This window comes from Phyllostomus hastatus, unplaced genomic scaffold, assembly GCF_019186645.2.
Source record: "Phyllostomus hastatus isolate PE091 unplaced genomic scaffold, TTU_PhHast_1.1 phas_contig_402, whole genome shotgun sequence".
NCBI lineage: Eukaryota > Metazoa > Chordata > Mammalia > Chiroptera > Phyllostomidae > Phyllostomus > Phyllostomus hastatus.
This window is the reverse complement of record NW_025333873.1, coordinates 5,837,001-5,861,419: the sequence shown is the minus strand read 5'-3', so window position 1 is coordinate 5,861,419 and position 24,419 is coordinate 5,837,001. Positions and strand designations below refer to the sequence as shown.

At 58.8% G+C, this 24,419-nt stretch overlaps 1 protein-coding gene across 5 annotated transcripts in view; it reads left to right on the top strand.

The window, feature by feature from the left end:
• Nucleotides 1–24,419, top strand: part of KLHL29 (kelch like family member 29) — a 281,972-nt gene that overhangs the window by 127,543 nt on the left and 130,010 nt on the right. For 2 of the 5 annotated variants that reach the window (XM_045844673.1, XM_045844669.1), the window contains exon 1: nt 14,208–14,337. The exons of the other annotated variants lie outside the window; for them this stretch is intronic. In XM_045844673.1, the coding sequence (XP_045700629.1) occupies nt 14,275–14,337 (63 nt within the window). In that variant the 5' untranslated portion in view covers nt 14,208–14,274. Of the gene's footprint in view, nt 1–14,207; nt 14,338–24,419 lie in introns of those variants that run through there. 5 annotated transcript variants of the gene reach the window in all.

Below are 24,419 nucleotides of genomic sequence, written 5' to 3'. Positions count from 1 at the left end.
CGGCCATATGGTACTTAACGAAAGTGAATTGTTCGCACTGCACAGCCCGCGCCTCCTGATGAATACCAGCATTTTGTTTTGGAAAATAGTTCTTCCATCGTGTGGAATATTTTTCAGTGCAATAAGTAGCAATTTGGAAGCCAGCAAGCCCTGAATGCAAAAAAGACTTCCATCACCTCAAGATGCTCTGCCCTCCATCCCAGCCCCGCCCCACCCCCCACATCCCACCTGTGCCCAGGGCTCAGCATCTGTTTCTGAACCTGCTCAGGAGCACCGGGGCTGCACAGGGGGTTTGCCCCACCCCCCCCCCCCCTTAGTGTTTCCATTCATGGGAAATCAGAAGCAGGAGGTCAGAAGCTATGCAGGATGAGAGCTCTGAGTTCCTTCTGGAAGGGCGCTGGGCAGAAGTCCCCCAAGCATTGAAAAGCAGTACAGGGCGTTTAATTGGGCACATGGGTGCCAGGAAGCATTACCTCTCTATTCGTGACCAGTCCCTCTCCAGCAGCACAGGTCCAGGCTGACACCTTGGTGCTCAGTGAGGTGGCGGGGGGCCACTTCCGGGCTCAGCCAGACTGCCTGGTGCCAGCACAGAGAAGGCAGCCAGTCAGTAGTGACTGGAAGTCATTGCCACCCGACGGCCAACCCCTGACCCGTGCCCAGACAGCTGGGGCCAGGTGCAGCCACCGCATGGCTGCCACGCGCTGCGAGCAGGCATGTTTCCGAAGCAGACCAGTGTCAGGCCTACACTGTGCAGGGTGGAGAGCTGGTAACCGTGCCCTGAGAGTTTGCCCCCGCCACCCACCCACTGGCAAGAGGAGCTGGGCAAGGATACCCTCTGCTCCTTTATGGGGGGCTCTGTGGCTCTGGCGAGCTGAAGGCCCTGCTGTCAGAGTCACCAGGGGGAAGCTGTTTTATTGTAGCCTGCTCTGGGACCAATAGGATTTCACTTGCCAACAATGTCTATTTCGGAACTTTCCCTAGAACTGAAGTCATGTATTAAAGCCTAATAAAAGGCAAGATTGGCTGCATTTAGGGACACAGAAAATCCGAGGCAAGCTCTGCCACCCGAAATGTGTGTTGCAAAACCGCGGTCCCACGAACCTCACTGCTTTCCAGTTCAGCTGCAGCTGATCCCAAGTTCCAATAGTGATCCCAAGTTCAGCCAAATACGGCCTTGAAGGAAATCCTTCTGGGTGACGAATCGCAGAAATGCGCTCACATATGGGTCCCCGATCAGCAGACCCCACCTTTTGCTCCCCATATCCCAGCTGTGGCTGTTTTCTCACTGCAGGTGGCACCCGGTGCCATGACAGACATAGGCCTGGAAGAACCAAGTCGCGGTGACTCCTAGGGGGCCATCCCAGCAAGCTGACTACAGCCTAGGGCAGCCTCTATCTCCCTTCGATGAAAGGTGCCCAAAGCATTCCCAAATAAATCACCAGCCTTTCCATTAGGCTGATTCTAGAACAATCCTGGGGCCAGAACCCACCCTGTGCCCTTCCCCCCCGCCCCTTTGGAGCCACGCCTGGCAGTTACACTAGAGAGTTAGCCTTTCCTCACTTGGGGGGTGAGGGTGGGGAAGGCTGGGCCGCCGTGACATACGCCGCCCGAGCCGATCGTGAATGCTGTGCTCAGACACTGAATTTGATGAATTGCATTATAAAATTTAAAAACAAATTTAAAACTCTATTAACTCCCTGTAATGGCCTCCTCCCGGAGCACAGGGATAGCAACGGCTCGCCGGCAAGGAGGACGAGCACCCCGCCTGCAACACGCTTGCCTTGCAGCAGCCCGGAGGCGGGTGGGAGCCAGCAGGGTGGGTGGTGGGCCTGCACAGCCTCTGCTTCCTGCCCCCAGGTCAAGAGCAGGCCCCTGCAAGCAGGCCACTGAGGGATGCACGTCTCCAAGGTTAGACCATGCCTGGCTCCTGTGTTAAAGTCTAAATTGGGCTTTCTTCCAAGGCTAAACGACTTCTTTTCAGACCATGGGGATGATGAGCTCACAAGATGGGGCTGAGGCCTGGGGGTGGGAAGCTCCTTCACACAAGAGGCCCCTGGTGTGTGGGTCAGCATGTGCGCCTGGGGCAACAGGAGTCAGATGTGTCCCCGGAGTCAACTGCCCCTGGTCCCTGCCCGGGGAGAAGGGTCGGGGCAGCAGAGCTGTTCCCTGTTCTCTGCTTGCTGCAGACCTTTGCAAATGCAAACCCAGTCGAGGGAGAGGGGGAGGAGTGTATTGGCCGGGCTCCAGACTACCAACTGGAGAGAGATGAACTTTTGTCGAGAAAGGAGGCAGCTCTCCAGCTGCGTGTGCATGTGGGCAGAGAGGAGGAGCTCAGCTGGCAGCTAGACATCCGGGGGCCCAGGGGAGAGGTCTCCCCCGCGTCTCTGCAGCTCAGAGACCCCAAGCGGAGGAGTACGAGGGGCTACGGGGCCAAGTCACTGGGGAGCTCAAGAGGTTTCTGCCAGCCAGGAGCTTCTCTGTCTGAGAGGCAGCTCTCAGTCCTTCCACGAGCATGAAGGGTTCGGAGATGTTTGGGGGAGTGGTGTACACACCCAGCAGGCCGGGCTGTCCAAAGGCAGCAGAGAAACTGTGTGTGTACACGAGCGTGTATAGGCTGTGTGTGTGTGCACATGTGTGCGCAGGTTTGTATGTGTAAAAGTAAACGGCGCCTTAGATTGTGGCTGCCTGTTAGCCAGGCCTGGAGCTGAGGGTTTAATGTGGACTCCTGGTCCCCGGGGATGTCTGTCTTCCTGAGAGCACCCTTCCAGGCTGGTGATTCACGCACCTGGGGAAGAGGCTGGGGTGGGCAGGGCTGGGCTGGGGTGCGCTGAGGAGACTCCAAGCCCCGGGCCAGGCAGGACTCGTGGCGTTCGGTGTCAGGGAATATGGGAGCCTCTCCCAGGAACTAAGCAGCTGATGCGAGGCAAGGAACTCCAGGTCGTGGATGCGGTTTCTGTGTGGCCTGTGGGGAGCCTTGACTTTGACCGGCAGATAAAAGCCAGGGGGCTCCTGGAGTGCTCTCCCAGCAGCTCTGGGCTCTGGATAGGGTGGGGTGTTTGGGAGGAAGGGAAGAGGGAGATGACATTTGTAGTAGTCTGAGCGCCCCCCGCCCCCGTGGGACGAACAGCATAAGCAAGAATCGGGGACATCCATGGTAATGAAGAGAGCAAAATCTCCTCGTGCTAGCGCGCCCTCTAGAAGATCCGTTCTGGACATGGGTACCAATTACAGACCAGTAGTGCTCCCAACCTTGGTGAGCCTGCTTTGGGCCATTTTGTGTAAATGACTGCTTTGAGGGAAAAATAACGTTACGAATTAGCCCCCGTTCATTTTAAATAAATGACGATTTCCCTAGGACATTCAAAAAAATGCAGAGTTGACAGTTCTCGTGAGCCTGTCATTGCTCCTGCCACTTTCACTGACATCTGAGCCCGGGGAGGAACTGCTGCGAGTCCCTGTCTTCAGAAAGCCCCATTCAAGGCTGTGAGAGGCCCTCTCCCGCTTCCTCTGTGCCGCCGGTGACGCTTCGGTTCCAGTGTGTTTCCCCTCACCCACCCACATGTATGTTCACAGCACAGTGAGCAGTAGAACAACGTGGGCTTCGGAACCATCCAGACCCGGGTGGAACCTCAGGTGCTCTGCTTTGTAAACCTGGCAGGTCACTTAGCCACGCTGCCCCTCACATGACTTCCCTTGTGAGGGCGCTTGTCGTCATCATCGTTTTATTCTCATTAAACAAGATCCTGAATGTGAACAGAATGGTGGTTCTTATTAGGTCTCATTCCTTTGTTGGCACATGGTGTCCTCCCGGCCTGGACCTTTCTCCTCTCTCGCCCTCTGTTGGAACCCTGTGCATCCTTTAAAGGACTAGCCTGGATCCCCGGCCTCCACAAAGCCTTCCTCCTCGGCCTCAGCCAGAAGGACCGTCACAGGATGCGAACTCGTGTTCCGGGCCGGATGTCATTCTTCTCTCTGCTCTGCTCGGTGTCTCCGCAGCCACGCTGAGTGTCGTGCCTGTAGGGACCCTTCTTTACCTGTCAAGGCAGCACCCAGCCCCACGCCTGGCACAGAGAGGGCGCTCAAGACAAGCTTATAGAGGGAATAGGCTTTGAACTGCTGAGTGAAACAGAGGTTCCGCAGTCTGTTTGGGGCGCCAGTGGTTCAGAACTTCCCTGGGCAGACGACTGCAAAATTAGAAAGGGGAAAAAAGTGACTTTTGTGGTGGTGCAGAGCTGAGCATTCTAGGTTTCCCAGCCTAGCACCCCCAACCGGCTTCCTAGAAGTCCCCCAACCCTGTTGATGCTGCAGCAGGATGGGGTGGCCTCAGAGAAGTTGCTAAAATACAGCCTGGCACGGGAGTCATTTCTGGGCTGATGGATATGGTCGTCAGGGTATGGTGGTTTTGAGGATGCATGCATTTGTCCAAACTAGTCAGGCTGCACGCTTAAGATATGAATATATGAAAATGATACCTCCATAAAGTTAGTTAATTCAAACACTGCAGCCAGGCAGAGGGGCCTACTCTGGCTTTTGTCTTCTCCCTCCGCTTTGGGTGAGGTGACACCGGGAAGTGTGGCTAAAGCCGGCATGTCACAGGATTGCTGTGGCAGGAGAGGGACGGAGCAGCCTCTGTGCCAGGGCACGGTCGCCCCCTCAACCCTGAGCTCAGCCTTGGGGCACAGCTGCCTCCCCGCCCTCTCCCCCGGGACCTCACCCCATTGCTCGGCCACGAGTGGCAGTGTCCAAGCGGGAGGGCCAACATCCACGTAAACACCAAGTCCCCCCGTATTTCCCCTCCGTGGATGTTTGCACACCCGTGTTCATAGCAGCCGTGTTCACAACAGCCGAGAGGCAGAAGCAGCCCAAGTGTCCATTGGTGCACAAATGGACAAACAAAATATGGGGCAGGCATACAACGGGATATTATCTGGCCTTAAAAAGGGAGAGACTACTATACTCGTGGGTAGATACTACAACATAGAGGAGCCTTGAAGACCTTATGCTAAAAAAAATAAGCCAGACACAGAAGGACAAATATTGTAGGGGACCATGTATATGAGGTCCCCAGACAGTTTCTTAGAAACAGAAAGTCGCAGGGCAGGTGGCCAGGGGCAGGCGGGGAGGGAGCAATGGTTACTGTTCCGTGAGAACGGTTCCCGTTGGAGAAGCTGCAGCATTCTAGAGGTGGATACTGGCAATGTTCACACAACACTGTGAGTGTGCTTAACGCCATGGAAGTGCACACTTAAAATGGTTAAAATGGTACCTCTTGTGTCCTATGTATTTTACCACAATGAAAACATTGAAAGAAAAGAAAAAGAAAACATATCCCGAGGCTAATCAGCCTGCTTTCTGCCCCCCTAAATTCCGACGTCTATGTCAGGTGTCGGATAGGGGTGTGGCGTGGCGGAGGATCTGACTTCCGGCCCTGGAAACACAGGTGTGGAGAACACAGGCCGCCTCTGACCACCTAGCCGCTGCTTACAGTCAGGGTGCAGCCCTTTCAGAGTAACAAATATCCATCCTGAAAGCCAGGGTCCTCTTGTCAAGACAGACACAGTCACACACGCCACTGATTTAACTTGACCTTCTCACCTGGAGTCTCTCGGGCAGCATGAGGCCTCAACCTGACAACCAAGGGGTGAATTTCCCTTCGTCGCTCCGGAAACTCCCAGCATTGTAACTGGGGTGACCCCGTCTGCAAGAGCCCCTGGGGCCCCGAGCAGCAGGAATTAGAGTGCAGTCTGTAGAAGGGGTGGGTTGGTTCCTGGCCGGTAATCCAGAGTGACATCTAGCACTTGTCACGGCGGGGAGCCTAGCCCAGGACCGCCTTCTCGGCCCCCTCTGCCTCGGGGACCGGGTTGGATTTGTCTCTGCAATGTCATAATGCCGCACCCGTAGGCACCTCAAACCCACGGCTACACTTGGCACACCTAGAGGGGGACATCTGGCACAGCAGAGTTCTGGCACAGCAAGGAGCTGTCAACCTTCTTGTTTGCCAAACCAACCAGGAATGCAGAGCCCTGACCTCCCTCCATGAGGCACTGAGGCCTCGGGACGAGCACAGAGAGGACCTGCAGAGAGGCCTGAACCCGGGCAGGGGGAAACTGTACACCATTTACCCTCGGCCGCTGCAGGGGAACACGGACAGCGACACTCTCACTCTCCGACAAACCTCTGCTTTCTCCTCCCACCTAATGAAGAGTGAAAAACGAGACACCACACACACACACTGACACACACCCTCACACGCACCCTTCCCACGTGTGTGTGGTGGGGAGGACTGTTCTGGACCTGCCTGGTGTCCCCTTGCGTGGTACGGAGCCCAGGGGGCTGTGCTCTGCCGCCACCCCACACTGGCCCGCCCCTGGTGATCGCTGTCCTACGATCTGGCTTTCAGTCTCTGCTCCTGCACCTGTCCCGAGTGGGCCCTCTGCAGCCGTGGCCCTCGGGGGGCCGCCTGCCTGCCTCCCATGGGAGCCTGAACTCGGGGTGGGAGGGGCTGCTTCTACCCTCTGCCTCCTCCACCTTGCTACTGCGAAGGGAGGGGCATTTAGAGCCCTGCCGGAAGGAAGGATAACTTCTCAGTTGGGTTTGAGCTGTAGATCCCTGCAGTGGGCAGGGGCATGGACTCCGTGACACTTTACATGGAACTCAGTTACACACACACACACACACACACACACACCCCTCCCGCAGATCAACAGGAGGCATGCTGTTTAACTACTCGTGACCGATAGCATGTCAGCTGCATTAGTGCTTGGAATGCAGAGTCGTTTGAATGATAAAAATATACCCGATTCCTCCTCTGTTGGCAGAATTCAGAGCCCAGAACCTCAGGGTCTAGAGGAAGCAGCGAGCCCCATCTGGGTCTTTGGGAAGGAAGGGTCCAGCGGCTCTTGGCTGAGATTCTGGCATTTGGGGCTTAACCACCTCCAAGAAGCCGAATGTTGGGGGGCGGGGGGGCGGGGAGGGATGGAGAGGCAGGTCCCAGTCTGTGCAGCCCAGCACCTCTGTGCCACCATCGCGGATTGAAGGGCTGGACTCTGATGCTCCCTGGGTCCTTGGTTTGGTGTGTTTAGGCTGCTGGAAGCTTTAGAATGTGTCCAGAGGACGTCGGATTCCTGCCGTAGCCGTCACGACAGGCAGACGCACTTCTGGAGTCCCTTGAAGACGTCCGTCCCCGAGGGGAAGGAGGCTCCGGTCCGTAGAGGAAGGGCTCTGTGGGCACCGAGCGCGCCGCCGACAGACCTTGCTTTGACGGTCACCTCCCGGGTGCTTCACTGAGCCCGTTGGGCTGGACCCCAGTTAGCGTCTGCGAAACCAGAGGCCAGAAAGGGGGAAAGATGTAGCTAACCTCACAGCACACGTGAGTGGCAGAACTAGGCCTGGAGCCCCGGTTTCTCTGGATCCCCGGGACAGGAGTCCTTTGACCAGCGTAATGGACTGAGTGACGACGAACAGGCTGGGAGCTGGGTAAGGCAGCGCTTCTCAGAGTGAGCCGCTTCCCCGAGGACCCGGCAAAGGCAGGTTCTGATTCCGCAGCAGCCGGGGGGCGGAGCCAGGGATTTTGCATCTCCACCAAGCTCTCCGGCGAGCCTCACCGGTGCTGCTGGGCCCGGGCCCTGAGAAACAAGGGCACTCGAAGACAGCTTCCCAGGCCAGAAGGCTGGACGGTTCCGGTGCAAAGCCGGAATCCCGTTTCGCCATCATATCCACGTGGCTCCATCCTTGTGCTGTTTTATCTTCACCGAGATGTCTCGAAGCTGTTGGCCCAGACCCCCAACAAGGAGGTTCTCTGTCACCCTTTGTCAGCTCTTTGCTGCCCAGATCCCCGCCGCCCCCGGCAGGCGGGAAGCCAGAACCATGCGGCAAAAGTGGCTTGCAGACGCCGCGAGGAGGGCGCCTGCGGCTTTGCAGGGTGAGCGAGAGAAGTGAGCCCTGGTTGTGCGGGGGGGGATGCTTTGTGCGGTATGTCACACCACAAGCTGTCTGCGCTGCAGCTTGACTAGCTCTCCCGGATCCTTTCTGTCGTCACCGACTGTGAGGACGTGACAGCGTGTGCCACCGATGTCTTTCAGAATCAGAGACGCTCTTGGCAAGAGTGTCAGGGCCTCTGCTCTTCCCACCGGTTCTCTCTTAATCCGGAGACCTCTCCTCCTCGGAGCCTGGACTGGGAAGAGACCGGGGAGCGGCGCTGAGAGGCTGACGGAACAAACGGGGGTCGCCCTCGGGGCGCACCCAAAATCTCGTTCCTTCTGCATCACCAGCCCCTCGGGCTTTAATTCATAATTGTTCTGTTTTTAAACAAATCCAGATTGGCTTTACGATCAATTACCTGGATTCTAAACTCAAAGCAGTTTTTGCAGGATCCCAATCTGGCAAGAGTGACAAGGGGCAGAAAGATAACAGAAGCAGGAAACGTTTGCGAGAAGCTAATCGGAGGGGAAGCCACGGGGAAACTCTAGATTCCGATGCGCACACTTGGGAGGCGCTGCAGCCTGGGGCCCGGCGGTGAGGGGGCTTGGGGCCCCTGGGGACCTGACCGTGATGCTGCACCGTGGTCCAGGGTCTCTGCTCTGTTCAGAGTTCTGGTCAGTGTATTGGGAAGTATGCAGGATATTTCAGAATATTCTGTCTTTAAAATGGCGACGATGTCTTGTTCTTGTTTAAGAGTGGACATTTAGGCCCTGGCTGGTGTAGCTCAGTGGATTGAGTGTGGGCTGCGGACCCAAGCATCGCAGGTTCGGTTCCTGGTCAAGGCACATGCCTGGGTTGCAGGCCACAGCCCCCAGCAACCACACATTGATGTTTCTCTCTCTCCCTCTTTCTCCCTCCCTTCCCTCTCTATAAATAAATAAAATCTTTTTAAAAATCTTTAAAAAACACATAGGATAGTTCTTAAAAAGAGTAGACATTTAAAGGATTCTTTCAGTTATCTCAAAAATATTGTCTGCATATGGGAAAAATGAGGCTTCCACTCATGGTCCCCATGGATGTGGGTGGCGCTATCGTCTCCTGTCCTGCCCCCTTCTGGTCACGTCACGCATCTCTTCTCCTTGCCCTCCGACCTCTCAACAGGAGCATCAGCCCGCCTGAGCCTGGCCATGCACCTACCTTTCCACAGTCTGACCAACCTGACCCCCCCGGCACCCCGATGCCTCCGAACACGTGTGTCTCCTGCCTCTGCCTTCCTCTCAAACGGCCTGCGTCCCGATGTCCTCCCACATGTGACTCCACAGCTCCCCAGTCAAAGTCCTGCACTTGCCTGGTGTGCTGCGTCCTGGTGCGTGGCTGCACCCTCCCCCCTCGCACCCTGTGAGTCAGTTCTGGCCTCTTTCCCCTTTGAAACATCTCCCTCCCGGCTCCTCCCCGTCTCCTCTGCCGCCGCTCAGACCCTCGTCAGTCCTCCTGGGCCGTTTGTGCCAGCGTCCCATAGTCCCCGCTTCCACTTCCCCGCCCGTACCCCGCCCGCCTTGGGTCTGCCCCACTCTCAGGGGCGTTCCCTCTGCCCCCCACCCTCTCCCCAGGGCCTTTGTCCACACCGGCATTGTCCAGTGTGGTAGCCTCCTGCCAGGTGTATTGTCAATATGTAATAAATGAATTAAAAATCACATAACCTTTGGGAATTCCATCCCTCCACTATAGTAGCCAGTTGTCGAGAGCTCAGGAGCCCCGTGCGGCTAGTGGCTACCCTCCTGGGTAGCACCGAGGAAGCGCAGAGTGTCGGCATTATTGCAGGGTATCCTGTGGGCGAGTGCTGGCCACACTGTGGCTTCACGAGAGCATCCTTCGTACCCCTCCTTCTCTCCGCACCCTCCCTGTTTCCCACAGAAACACGACGACGTTTCCTTACACCCCAAACCGCATCTTAAGCGGCACAGCACCGAGTTCTTCTCGGAGTTTGTTGGAACTCCCAAGGGCGGCAGACAGGCCCCCAGCTCCAACGAAATTGAACAAAAAAAAGGGAACGCCTTAGTTTTTGTCACTGAAGGGCTCCGCAACTGCTTCTGCCACAGCGAGACCCAGGAGTTAGTTCACAGGACGTGCGCACTCTCATCAGCCTCTCGTCGCCCCTCCACTCGCTCGGCGGCTGGCTCCGTGCTCCGCTCTGCAGGGCATGTCCTCCCCGGAACGGGGCGAAGGCCCGGAGCCAGTCTAGCTCCAGCATCCGTGCTGCCGTGATCCCAAGGGGAGACGGACCCTTGTGTCTGCGCTCACGCATCACGTTCGGGTCTGCCTGGGCCATGCACCCAGAGTCAGGAGTTACGGCTGGGGAATAGTTTGCCCCCCCGGTCACGTGCTTACCCCCGTCGTGAGTTGAAAACTCCCAAGCCGTATTTGTATTTAATAGGCTCCACGTGGGAAGTAATCCACTATCAGACAAAGGGTGGGGAGCAGTGAATATCAGACAGGAAACACAGATCTCAGTGCTGAAGTCCGCTGGGAGGCCTTCTCACCTCCGTTCAGGGGTGGTCCTCCTGATGTCTGGCAGAGTATCTGCACAGATGCTCGGCAAACAGTCGGTGCACCAGCGGGTGGAGAGCTCGATCCGTGGGAGGGCGGGCGGGTGAGTGCAGGGATGCATGAGTGGGCGGAAGGATGGGTACATATATGCCCGGGTGACACTACGGGGTTCTGTGGGGAAGACAGGCCGGGAGAACCAGGCCCCAGAGCTCAGGCGGCTCACACGCAGGCTCAGCAGAAGCAACCCTTCCTGTCTGAGGGTCTGAGATGCCCTTGAGGACCGGTCTGCCCCTGCCAGACAGGGCCTCCTGGAGACCAGCCCTCTGCCCAGTGCCCGTGTGCCGCCCCTCGCGGCCCTGGCGCGGCGCGGCGTGCTGCCAAGACCGGCTGGCGGCTGCACGTCTGGCCCAGCTCTGTGCCTCTTCTGTTTCAGAGGGACAGGAAGGCCGGAGCCGACAGCCACTCGGGGTTCCTCCAGGCGTCTGCAGCGGCAGCTCGCCCAGAGTTCCTGGGCCCAGACACCCTGCGTTCACCATCCTTCCTGAAGCACCTCACAATTAAAAACACACATTTAAAAAAAAAATGCCAAGCTAAAGAATCCACAGAATTGGTGTCTTGGCAATGGCAGCTGAGCTGGCGCCTCTCTCGGGCGGGATGTGTGGGTTTGGGCCCCACGTCTAGCTCCAGGGAAACAGGAGGTGTGTCTTCCCTGCAGAAACTCTTGTTTTTGGCAGCGTCCGTCTGTCTGTCTGTCTGTCTGCAGCACAGCAGCTGGGACTGTCTAGTGGACGGGAGAATTAATCCTGGGAAGTAATTAGCGCTCCTGGGAGTGGCTCGGGTGTGGGTGAGTGTGGTCAGTGCCCCCCCTCCCCACCCCGCCTCCGCCATGGCCTTGAGCCGCGTCAGCCAGCCTGCAGGGCTCAGCCAGGCAGCTGGGGTTGGGGTGGGGTTTTGTTGTGTTCTGTTTTCAGTCCCGTCTCTCTAATCTGTCGTTTAAAATAGCCACTCGGACTTGGCAACTGTGTTGCTTCCCCAGTAAGTTAGTGCTTTTCCCTCCCTTTCTTTAATCGCATCTTTTTCTGCGCACCTGTTCGTCCAGGAGCAACAATTCCCTGGGCGTCTGGAGGACTTAGTTCGGCCCCCACAGGGCCACGTGTCTGGGGGCTGTACACGCAGGCCACCCCGCAGACGAGAGGGCCGTCGGGACAGGGATCAGCCCTCGGGGCGTCACCAGGTCTGCCCCACTCCTGTTCTGTGTCCGTGTAGCACACGTGCTCCGATGGGGCGGCCACTGTCAGGGTGTGGCTCCTTGGGGATGGGCCGAGTTTCCTCCTCTCTGGAGCTGACCTTTTCTTCAAAGCGCCCGTTGTGCACAGGGCCAGCCGGGCATTTGGAAGAGGGCGGCCCTGGGGCAGCCAGGGTCCTGTCTCTGTCCTCCCTGCATTTTCTCCTCAGGGCACAGGCAGGGGAGGGGCAGTTTCCTGCCTGGATCCGCGAGGCATCCTGCTCAGCCCCGGGGAGCAGAAACTTCAGGATGGGCTCGGAATAGCCCCCTCGGCCTCTCTCCGGGACACCTGGAGGCGGGGTGGGGGGGGGGCGGGAACCAGGCCTAGTGAACACGCCCACGACTCCCCCCTTGGCTGGATCCAGGCTCTCGGGGACTTGGGACTCTCTGAGCCTCCGCTTCCCCACCTGTGAAGCCGACATTGCATCAGCCAGGGCCGGCCAGCTGCCGACACAGCCCCAGCGCGTAGTGGCTCCCTCTGAGAGAAGCCTGTGGCCGTCGCAGGTCCCAGCGCAGGGTGGGCTGACAGGAAGGACCTCTGCTCTGTGACCCCCGATAGGAGCCAAGGCTTCTTCCTCGGTGCGTCTCTGACGCCGGGGCCTCGGCCTCCCCTGCAGTGGACAGGGGAGGAGAAAAGGTGGGACAGGCAGCCAGGCTCAGAGCCATGCAGGCCTGGGGCGCACGCGTCACTTGCACGCACTGGTGAGACCTAGTCGAGTGTCCCCAGCTAGAATCAGGTGCGCCTAGGGAGTGTTGTCCCCCTGGGTCACCCAAGGAAGAGGGGGGCCAATGGCACAGGAGGCACCAGTGGCCTCTGCCACCCAGACGACAGCAGCACCGCCCTGCCCAGGCCGCCTGTGCGGGCTAAAGGCAGCAAGCGCACTGTCGTTTCTCAAGCACAGTGCCTGGCCCTGGGGACACAGAGAAACTGTTGTTTTTCTTTCCTTCTCCCACTGGTTATTCATGCCCCTGAGGCTTATGCAGCAAATAGCAGACCAAGGCAAGAAATGAAATCTATGTCCCTCACCTCTGAAGCTGCTCGTTTCCCTGTTTCCTCGTGGTGTAACTTTCCATTAGACATCCAGGTGGGGAAGGAGCAGGCTGGTTAAGAGTCGGACGGTGCCTAGGAGCCTGCTCCATGGGTTTCAGGGACGGCTGGGGCTCCACGGCTGTCTGGCGTCTCCACTGCCCAGAGGCCTCCTCAGGAGCAGTTGTGTTTAATAAATAGCTGCCTGAGCGACTTTCCTCGGAGGAGTTGCGTCGGGGATGTGTCTGCTCCTGGGAGGACGGTGCTGGCTGCTCCCTCCGAGTGCTCGCACTCGGGTGCGTCATGAAGAGGATGCTCGGAGCAGCCAGAGCCCATCCAGCCTGCCCACCCCGAGCTGTGATGTTACCCCCAGACCCGCCCAGCAGGCTCTCCAGGGCTCCGTGGGGGACCCTGGACAGAAGGGAGGGATGGGAGCCTGGCTGTGCTGCAGGGGGACCTTGACCACTGTTCTGAGGAAAGGATTTGTCCATTGAGTCTGAGCTGGCCCTTCCCCACGGCCACAGGCAGAAGGGGCCACTTTAAGACTCAGGGCAGATGCATTCCCTTAACTGACCTTGACTGACGTTGCTCCCTCAGGTATGAGTGGCCAGGAGGGTTGGGCAGTACAGGAGGGGCAGCAGGTGTCCTCAGTCCAGGGTCTGTCTGTCTGTAGGGAGAGAAGACAGCACAGGGACCTCCTTACGTGGGACTTCAGTCTTCCTTCCTTCTTTCCTTCCTTCCTTCCTGAGCACCCACCAGAGGCCAGGCCCTGTCTGAGCCAAGGTACAGCCGTGAGCAGAGCTGGGCATGGGCCACGAGGTGGCTGAGCACTGCGCTGCCTGGGTTTGGGTCCCGGTTCTGCCAAGTGCTGGCTGGGTGGGTGACTCTGGACCAGTTGCTGGACCTTCCGGTCCCTTGGTTTCCTCATCTGGAAAATGGATGTGGCCATCACAATGGTTGATTGGTATGTGCTTTAAATGAACCCATATCTGTAAAACACTGCCGTTATAGAATTACATTCCAGTGGGGGGGAGACCAAGAAATCAAAGTACATTGTGTGGTCTCAAAAAAGGCAATCAAAGCTATAAAAAAATAAATAAGTAAATAAAGCAGAGAAAGAGCTTGCCATCCTAAAATAAGGCAGTCTGAGAAAGCCTCGCCGAGAAGGTGACATTTGAGAAGAGAGCTGAAGGAAACGAGAGTGTTGGCCCTGTGTGGACGAGCCGCGCAGACAAGCAGGTGTGGCACGTGCAAAGGTCCTGAGGCAGGAGGGGGCGGAGGTGCTCGGAGAGCTGCTCAAAGGCCGGTGCACTAGAGCAGAGTTGTTGGAGGGAGGCAGAGCGAGAGAGGGAAGTGGGCCATAGGGCCACATGGGGCTTGTAAGGATTTGGCTTTTGCTCGGGGTCCTATGGGAGCCTTCGCAGACGCTCGAACACAAGAGTGAGAGGACCTGACTCGGGCTGTGTCCGGATCACCCGGCTGCTGTGTGGGGAATATGCTGACCCAGGGCCAGGGGAGAAGGAAGAAGATGAGTCCAGAGGCCAGGGCAGAAACCCAGGTGAGAGAGGACAGCAGCCCAGACCGGGGAGGCCGGGATGGGGGTGGGTGGAAGTGGTTGGGGTCAGGAAGTGACTCGCAGCTGTCAGTCAAGGGGGTTGGACCCGTAAGACGTGTGGTGAGTTTGCAGGGAAAGATCTGCAGGGCCGGGGCCGTCAGGGAGCTCGAGCCCAGACGGGAGACCCAGGGGGGATGCGCAAGGAGCACTGGCCTCAAAGCCAAATGCAAGAACCTTCCCCCGGCACTGCCACTTCCTCCCTTGGCAGCCTTGAGCAAGCGACCTAATCTTCGAGCCTCAGTTTCCCCCTCTATGCAATGCAGGCAGAGCTCCGACTCACGGTTAAAGTGACTCTCAGAGGGAGAGGCATGCCGCAGGTGCTCCGTCAGTGCTCCTTGCCCCTCCTCCACTTTGTCTCTTTGTGGCCAGGTGAGGAAGCCTCCGCACCACACAGCAGAGGGGGCCCCCGTCAGGAGGCTGGCCCCCGCAGCAGGGCTGGGGCGTGGAGAGTGATGCAGGCCCCACCTCATGCCCATGTCTCCGACTTCACAAGGAGATTTACCAGGCGCACCCCCACCATAGGTGGGAGTCTCTAGAGGACTTAGCATGCCCTGCACACTGCTCCTGGGTCCGGGTCACTTCCTGGGTGGCCAGGGAATGGGTGCCGGGCCAGTACTCTCTTCAGGCACGAGCAACACTGAGCTGCCTTTATTCTGGTCCCAGAAGTCCACCCTGATGGTGCCAGGCTGGTATCTGACACCCGAGTCCTCCCGACTCGGGCAGGAGCTCCCTCCCTCCCTCCGCATCCAAGCCCAGACCTCTGCAGCATCCTTTGTTGAACCCGGACAGTGGGGTGTCGGCCCCGCTCCGGGCCCCTGCCGAGGGCTGGTCCCCTGTAAATGGATTGCTTGTGTGTGCAGGCTGGGCTGGGCGGAGCCCCAGACAGATAGCCATCTCACCCCTCTCCCCGGGGCTGCCGCAGCTGAGATCGGCCCGCACACAGCCTCCCAGCACCCCGCCGTCCCCAGTTGTCCTCCCTTGCCGTCAGTAGGCCCTGGGAGTGAGCTCTGTGCAGCTGGGACCTGCACAAATGCGACTGTGGACAAAGGACATGACTGGTGGGGGTACGTGGGATCCCCACAAAGGCAGCCAGTGGGGAGTGGCCAATGCTGTGTGTTTTCAGACCGTAGTATGTGATCAGGCATGTGAGACCCTGCAGTGGGGCAGAAAGATAAGGCAACAGAGTAACCCGGTGTCATCAGGAAGGCTTCCTGGAGGAGGTGAGAACTAAGCTGGAGAGTGATGGACTCATCCATAGCAGGATGTTCAGTTAGACTGTTCCTATGTCTTGGAGCCTCAGACTCATCCCAAGGCTGAGTATAAAAGGCACTCAATCTCCCCACATTGAAAAGGGGGCCTAGGTAGCCCCAGGTCCAGGCCCCTGCCTTCCCTAGCGCACAGCTAGGAAATCTGGTGGAGGGTGGAGGAAACACCCTTCCTGGGAAGGGCATCGTCCTAGGAGGGAGAGCTGAGGCTTCTCCCTCCCATCCCGGGGAGGCACCCCCACCTGCCATCAACTCAGGCCAACCCTCTGTGGGGCCCGGCACTGCTACCCTGAGACTGGAGCCCTTGGGAGGGTGTCACCTGTGTTCCCTGCAGCTGGGGGCACCAAGGCCCCGCCTGACTCTGCGAGACGAGTTGGCTGGTCAAGGTAATGCCACGGTCATGCCGTGCTTCCTGAGTGGACACTGCACAGGGGAGCCAGACGGGAGCCATCTGGGAAGAGCCGTGAGAGCCCTGCAGGGAGCCCCTCAGCCCAGCCGGACCGTCCCAGCCGCTCGGACAAAGAACCCTCTGCAGCAGCACCCACAGGCAGCCGAGCCAGCACCGGGGCTCTGCCACACGGAGACCCGCCCGGTGCAGGTGGTGCTCTTGTCACGCCTTGCCGTCCCCTCAGCCTCCCTCCTGGCCCCTCCGGGGAAGCCGGGAGCAGCAGCCAGTGGGGCAGGAGGCAGCGGGACCCGGAGAATGCCACACGCCCCGCCCGTGGCAGGAGGCTGAGCCTGCGTCAGCGGTAGCGGGGCCCGGGGGGAGCTCCGGATTGGACATGAGATCAAAGTTCCAATAAAAGATTGGACTTGGCCATGAGAAGCCAAGGATGAGATTGTTTTTAGCGTCGACCTTGCCAGTCAACTGTGTAGCCACATAGGTCGCTTAAACCCAAAAATTACTTAAGCCTCTCGGTGCTTTAATGAAAGTATCCACTTCACAGGTTTATTCTGAGGACAAAAAGAGCGGACGTGCTGACAGCCCTTAGCGCAGTGCCAGGCACAGCAAATGCTCAGTGAGCGTCCGCCGTCGGTGGTGGAAGGAGTAGCGGCAGTGATAAGACGATGGTAGCAATGGTAGAAGCTGTCGGGGTGCAACAGAATAGGTTGAAGGGCAGCGGTGGGAGCAAAGGAAATCTGTTTGCTGCTGCTGTTCCACCCAGGTCAGCCTATTCAATAATCCCTGTACATGATTATCGTTCATAAGATCTGTAAGGAGAAAAGAGCAGTTAGCCCTGGGCGCCAGGGAAGGCCTGACGTGGCTTGCCCTACTGTCTGGGTGGTCTGGGAGGGCTTCCAGGAAGAAGCGGCACAGAGGAAGGCCCTGAGGGAGGCAGAGGTGGAGACACCCCTTTGGGAGAAGGAAGCGGTCTGAGGGTGCTTCTGCAAGTCACGTCCTTGTAGCTCACACCCCCGCCCTCGGGACAGTGTGGCTCAGCGAGCATCACGGGGCCCCTGCCATGTTCCCAGCCCGCGGTGGGCCCTGCGACAACGAGAGGAGGAGGAGGAGGCAGGCTCTGCCTTCAGAGAGCTGCCAGCCTCCTGGGATGGAAAGACAAAAACCGTAGAATGTCCAGCGAATGTCACTGATGCCAAGATGGAGGGGTTCAGGGATGCCGCAGGGCTCAAAGGACCAGAACCCAGCCCATTCTGTACACACACACACACACACACACACACACACACACACACACCCTGTCCTCACTGTCTTTTCCCCGGAGTCATTTCTCCTTTTAGGCACATGATAAGGTCACACTTCCCCACCCGCTTAAAGTTAGACGTGGCCCTGGGGCTCCTTTTACCGCTGACACGAGAGCAGAAAGGATGCATGTCCCTTCCGGGGAGAGCGTGCAGAGCCCGGGGAGGGTCACCCTCCCCACGCGGCTCCTGGTGAAGGGTAAGCGGAAGCAGGCCCCAGCGGACTGGCCCGGAGCAGGGAGCGCAGTGACAAGCACACTCCGTAGTGTAAGCCACCCAGAGCAGGGCTGTGCGACCCTCGCAGCACAACTCGCCTGTCCAGGCTGATGGAACCATATTTTTTTAAAGTGGCACAAATAGAAAGCGGCTTCTGAAAGAATCTCCTGTGAGCCAGGTGGCCCCTCCTCTGTCAGAGCCCCCTTGCCTCGGGGACAGCGGGCCTGGAGTCCAGTTCCAGCGCCACCCCGACACTCTGCGCTCGGTCACCGCCGTTGCTAGGGGGGTTGCTGCCCCCAGAGCTGCCGTGAGAGCCAGCACAGTGTGGACAGGGTGGTCCTCAGGGACCTGGGAGTCAGGAAACAGCTGGGGGCCTCCTGCATCCACCAGCTTCCCTGCCTTGGGTCCTGGGGGCCACGGGGAATACCAAACCCAAGGTCAGGTGCGGGACAAACCCAGGACGGGACCCCAGGGGGCACAAGGCGATCCGTGCTGGCGGTGGGCACGGGGCCAGTGGTCCCGGACTGTCCGGCAGGGGAGGAAGTAGCAGCCTGGGAGCCAAGCGTCCCTGCTTGGTAAATCTAAAAATAAACAGATAGGCAACAAAAAATCTATGTTTCAATTACTGCACACAAGCTGTTCAAACAGCCAGTTCCGCACTGGAGATGTGAGCTCGTCAACAGAGGCTGCCTCATTTGCATGCTTGGGTGGCGATAAAACACATAACCTCGCAACAGGCTGCCCTCTGGTCTGGGTGGGTTTTTTTTTTTTAATTAAATTAAATTAAGAGCACGGCCAAAGAGTAAAGATAGTGAAAATCTGAAGGCAGTACATTAAGATAAGGCAACAGCTCCCCAAAACAAAGGCCAAGGAGCCCCTATAAGGTGTGAGACCAGCCCGGGCCTTGGTTGAGAGGTCAGCAGGAGTGCAGCCGAAACAAGGGGTCCATGGTCAGAACCAGGGGACAAAAGTCTTTCCCAAGGGGCCCCAAACACGCCTCCCTCCCCCCCGCTGATCCAGGAGGCCCCAGAGAGCCGGGTGGGCCTTCGGATCCCAGTGTCAAATGGAAGGCCTTTGTGGCGCCCCCATCTGTTGAGGAAGGTGTGTTGCAGCGCCCGCCTGTGGGCGGCTCAGCGGACCGGATGCAAGGCAGGCAAAGCCGCATTTCCAGCCTGGGCCGTGCTGCTCTTATTCTGTCACCCACACGCCACTCTCTCAGTCTGGCCTCTGAAATGAGTAGAGCCCCGGGAAGCTGGGCTGCCCTGGCCCCAGGGCCTCCTGACCTACCCTGCTTGCTCCAGCCCTGACTGCCCGCTCCCTCCCCTGAGCTCCGGCTTGCTCTCCTGTGTTCTGACGGTACGTTGCCCTCCTGAGCAGCCCCCCTTCCTGCAAAGGCTGGAGCCACCCTTGCCGGCTTTCAGGGTCTTGCACAGAGCCCCGGGGCGTCAGCGAAATTGATGGGATTTAAACATGAAAGGGCAGCACTCCTATTAACCCAAGAGCATGCCTAGGGGTTTGCTTTGGGGTGGGGGGGGCACAGAGTCCTGATTCCTGGAAATGGAGCCGGAAGAGGGGAGTCAGCTACCTTCTGGTTTCCCGAGGATGGATTCAGATACACAGGACCCCCCCACCCCAGAGCCCACCAGAGGTGGAAACAAAAAGCAGTGTGCTCCCGCTAGTGCTGATGAAGGTCCCGCAAACCCTGCATCCGCCCTGGACGAGGACTGTAATGGCCCCAGACCTTGGAGCCCTTGTGCCGCCCGCCAGCCCAGACGCCGCTTACTCGGGGAAATAAAGGAGCAGTGCAGTCTCTCCCAAGGCAGATAATATCCTGTCATCGGCGGGGTGATCTGCTTGCCATGTGACGGCCATTCCCTAATGTTTCCAAATAGACTTTCGAATAGACTCTCCTCTAGAAGCCAGCAAATTACAAGAGCTTTTTCGTGGCGGCCACACAGAGAGCAAACATCCGTCTTTCCTCTTTGCCACTCTTGCTCTGGGTCTGGACCCCAGCAGGGCTCATCCGTCAGCTTGGGTCACTGATGAACACCATCCGCTGGGCAGAGCGATCTCGTTGAGTTAGTCAGTCCTGCGAGACTCAGAATAGTCAGGGGTGGGCCGCGAGAGGCAGAGGGGCCGCGTGGAGAAGGGAGTAGCTGCAGTGTGTTAGCTTCCAACACCGCAGTCCTGGGTCTGCGGGACGGTGAGAGGGCAGGCTCCACGGCGGAACGCGTGTGCTCTCTGTGGAGCCTCCAGGACCAAGGAGTGAGGAGGGGCAGAGGTGGCGGCTCAGAACAATAACCCTGGCTAATCCCCCTCGAAGCGATCAAACCGGACCCACCCTCCGTGGGGGCCTCATCGATCCTGTGTCCCCGGTCCCCTAATTTATACACGCCTCTCTTCTTCCCTCATTTATGCTGACACTATGTTGCCAACTGTCATTTTCCAATATCTTTTTTTTTCGTTTTTCAGTATCACCATTATAATGATTTACACCCGTAGCAACAGCACAAATGCCTAGTCAATTAGTCTCATGAGAAAAGTCTCTGAATCATGTGTGCCTTTTTGAAAAAAATATATATATATCATTCCATCAAAACCCAGAGCCAGAATTCCCAAAGCCAAGGTGGGCCCGGGAAGGCAGGGATCAGGAGGCCCGCCCTTCTGACGCTGCCCGTCGGGAAGGGGCCCTGTGTGTCCGGAAAAGGAATCGGTAGCTTTGTTTCCTGAAATCTGTTATCAGAAAAGCGTTTTTGAAAAAACATGGATCTTTTAGGTCACAACGTGGCTGTTCCCCAAAGTGCCTCTGCTCCCCAGGGCACTCTGAGGACCCCAGCGCAGCAGGGAGCCCCAGCAGGCTGTGGGGATGCCTGGGTCCTGGGGCGGGCTCCGGTCCTGCTCTGGGCCGGATCTCGGACTCGAACCTGCACTGGAGCCCCATCCCCACCAAGGCCCTCCACCCCACCCCCATCTTGGCACAAATGCACACTCTGACTCAGTGGTGTGGGGGCAGGGACTGAGGTTCCTCATTTGTAACAAGCACCCAGGTGGCATGGACACTGCACACCACAGAGCTGGCACTGTGGGTGGGTGGGGGACTGAGGCCCCGCCTCCCAGCCCTCAGCTTCATCCTCTCCTCTTCGTTTTGCTCATTTACGAAATGTGTCGGGGGTGGGGGGGGGGTCCCTGCCCCGACATCAGGGATGTTGTGGAAAGCAACCTGCATGGGGCTCCCTTACTCACCTTGCTGGCGGGGTGTACGGATCCGGGGCCCGAGAAGCCCCTACTGCCGTTGCCGTGACCACTGCAGGACCTTTAATGCGGGCTCCCTCCCTGCTGTCCCCTGCTGAGTGGGGCCTTGGGTCTGCTGCGTCGTGTCTCCCCCAGAGCTTTGGGCAGACAGAAGCCAGAAATAAATGTAGTGTAGCTGGCGGTGAGGAAAGCAGGTTCCCTGTCTTCTTTTTTCTTTTTAATTTTTTGCACAGCACAGTGCAATGCTTCCTACCCACTCACCCCCTTGGGGGAGGGAAGGGAGGTCACGCTGCCCACTTGTGGAGACATCGCAAAGGCTGTCTGGCACTTTGGTTCAGTCAGGATTCGGTCCAGTCTGTCACTGGTGTAGGGTGCAAAAAGGCACATGAAGTTGGTTCCCCTGCCCTGGGCTGGGATGGGGCAGAAAGTGGACAGGGAGGTGGCCTGGGACAGAAGGGCGGCGCACAGGAGAGGTGCCCGTTCTCGTGGCTGTAGTTCCAGAGCAGCGAGCTGGTGAGCTGGGCAGAGGAAGCCCCCCACAGCAGCACCCACCCAGCCCGAAGCTCAGGACCCCCCAGGACCAGCTCCCTCTGTCCACAAGAACTCGAACCCACCCCAGACCGTGTCTTCTTTTAAAGATAAAGCTGACACCCTAAAGATAAAGCTGACACCCCTGTTCCAGGGGCCGATGCTGCCTGGAGGGTGGGAGCAGGGGTCAGAGGTCACTGAGTTGTCCCATCCCTGGCCCCCCTTCCCTCCCAGCCTGGAGGGCCTGGTGGAGAATGCTCGATGGCATGAGACTCTGGAGCTGCAGCGTGTCTTAGTGGAACCTGCTGGGAGCTGAGCAGTGGGGCTGGGACGAACTGCCCAGCTTGATGCCCGCGCTGGGCAGTCCCCGCACCGGCTCTGCTGGGTTAGGCATGTTGGGGCGGTGGCCAGTGATGGCAGGTGCAGGGAGGGGGTGGGGGTGCCGGGGGAGGGGTGGTTGTCACAGGAGGAGAGTGTCACAGGAAGACCGTGGTCACTCTTGGCTGGGCAAGGCGAGGTGGCAGGAAAGGGCCCTTTGAGAGCAGATGTGAAATGTGACAGCAGAGACTGTCCGTTTCACGGGGGCCTTGGCATTTTAAGGAGGAGACGAACAGCAAAACTACATCTCAGGTCACTCCTCCTACGGAGGGGACAGGGAGAGGCTGGCATCAGCCTTGGACTGTTCCGGAGCTCCCTTGGCTCCTGAGCTGGTCCGAAGGACTTGAAATGAGGCCTTGGGCCCAGACGGGCACCGCTACTGGCTCCCACCACCTGCACATCTCGTGCCCCCTTGGGGGTGCTGAACACCAGCACCCCCCTGAGGACCACCTTACCCTTAGGGACCCTTAGGGCCAGGACCGGGCCAAGATGGCAGGGCTGGAAGCGCAGAGGGGACCCTGCCGGGGAGGCCTCCTGGCATTTTTCACCCTGGGCACCTGTCTTGCCTCAGCCTGGTCCCCACCCTACCATGTGCCCCAAGCTGGAAAGGCTCTGTCGCTTTAACCTGGAAGCATTTCCTGAGCCCCTCCCTGGGTACCCAGGCTGTGCTCAGTCAGCTGCATGGGGGAAATGGGAGGGCCTGTCTTAGGGAGCACCCTTGCAAGAGCAGAACTCACACAGGGGAGGGGGGTAGTGGGGAAGCTGCCCATCTATCACTGAGTCATAGGCCCGCCTGTGTGAGCTCCCACAGGAGAGAGCTGGTCAGAGAAGGTCTCTTGTAGCAGGAGGTTGGCACCCGCCCCAGCCTCAGCCAGAAGCAAGGCTTCTGGGTCAGTGAGGGCTCGGTGGGGACGGGGGTCCGTGATGGCCGGAGCAGCCCCAGGAAGCAGAGGGGCCCTTCCGAGGGGCGGCTCCAGCTCCTGCTAATGATGCGCTCCGACGCCTGGCCGGCATCTCCAGCCAGGACCACCTGGAGCACCCCACATTTGCACTTGCCAAGGTGGCATTCTGGATGCTGTTTATTATTTTGCTGCAGAAGAAAGGCTAAAAGATGCAGAGAGGAAAATGAAAATAAGAAAGATGGGCACAGGCTGTTCCAACCGGCGTGACGGCGCATCGCCCCCAAATGAGGCGATCATGCGTTTTCCGTTCGGGGCTGGACGGGCTGCGTCTCATTCCTCAGCTCCCCGTCCGCCGGCATCGCGGGCTCCCCACCTTCCTGTGGATTAATGATGCCTGCGGGGCCCTCACAGCCTGCACCGCCTCCTCCGCACGCCTTCACGACAAGCACGAGGGAAGGGTCATTAGCCACCCGTGAGCCCGGGTACAGCGTGTGCACGGGAGACATGTCCGCCGCTGCGGGCCATGACCGGCCTCCGGAGCGCACCGCGTGGGTCCCCGGACACAGGGCTCCTAGCTGGTGGCCGCCATGCCCCAGCCCCACGTGGACAATACAAACGACAGCGACACATGAAACTCTTAATTATTTACTCATGAATTATTCATGTGGAGGCACATCTGTGCAGCAGGGCAGCTGTCTGGTGATCCAGCGAGTGTCCGGGAGATGGAATGAGGGGGACACGGCCTGGGCACCGGGGCTGAGCCTGGCGTCAGCGGATTCCCCTCCCCCATCATCAGGCCCCGGGTGGCCCAAGCCTTCCGAGAGCCTGGGCCTGAGCCCGTGAGGGTGCCCCTGAGCTACAGGAAGAAGCCTGTCTGTGGCAGGCCCTGGGGGTCCTGACAGGAGATCCCCAAGCCGTGGGCGTGCAGCTGGGGGTGGCCTCCTCGCGGCCCAGTCTGTGGTCCTAGGGGCCCTGGGTGACAGAGCCCCCTAGGACAGGGAGTGTCAGGGAGTCTATATAGGGCTGTATGTCCCAGGCACCCGACGGCGTCAGAATTGACAGTCTCCTTCGTCTTCATCCTGGGTCCCGCCCGATCTCTGGTGGCCGCGGAGTCGTAGGCCTGTCGCGGTGGTAGGGCTCTCCCGAGCAGGGGGTGCTCCCGTGGGGACAGTGCGGCGAAGCTGAGGGAAGGGCGGCTGGGGTGCAGAGCGGAGCTGGGGCACGTCTCCTGTCTGCGTATCAGGAGCAGAGAGGAAGGCGAGCGCCAGGGAACTGAGGGTTCCAGGCACAGGTCGTGGGCGGAGGTTTGGCACAGGAGCTAGAAAGAAGGCAGGGGCTAAGGCAGTTTTGTCATTTGGTTTTTATGCTAATTAGCAACGCAATGTGTCCTGCGGGGGGGGGAACCAGAACAGCCTGGGGGCAGGTGGTCCCTCCCCCATTCCTGCAGCCCCCAGGGGTCCGGGTAGCACTGGCCAGCGGGAGGGCTTAGCCCAGCAGGCAGGGAAGCCGACCTCTGGCCACTGCTGATGCAGGGGAGCCCAAAGGTGCAGCCGGTGTGTGGGGGCGCCAGCATGCCCCACTTGGGTGGCGTGCGGCCTCTCTGGTGAGCAGTGCACATCACAGGGCCCTGCACCTCACCCCTCAGGAGTGGGGCATGCTGCAGGGAGGGACCCCTCCCTCTCTCCCAGAGAGGGGCCCTGGGGGGAAAAATGTCTTTCTCATGGGGGTCAGGGCACACCCGGGCTGCCTCCAGACCACTTCTGAGGGGTCATCTCAGCCTCAA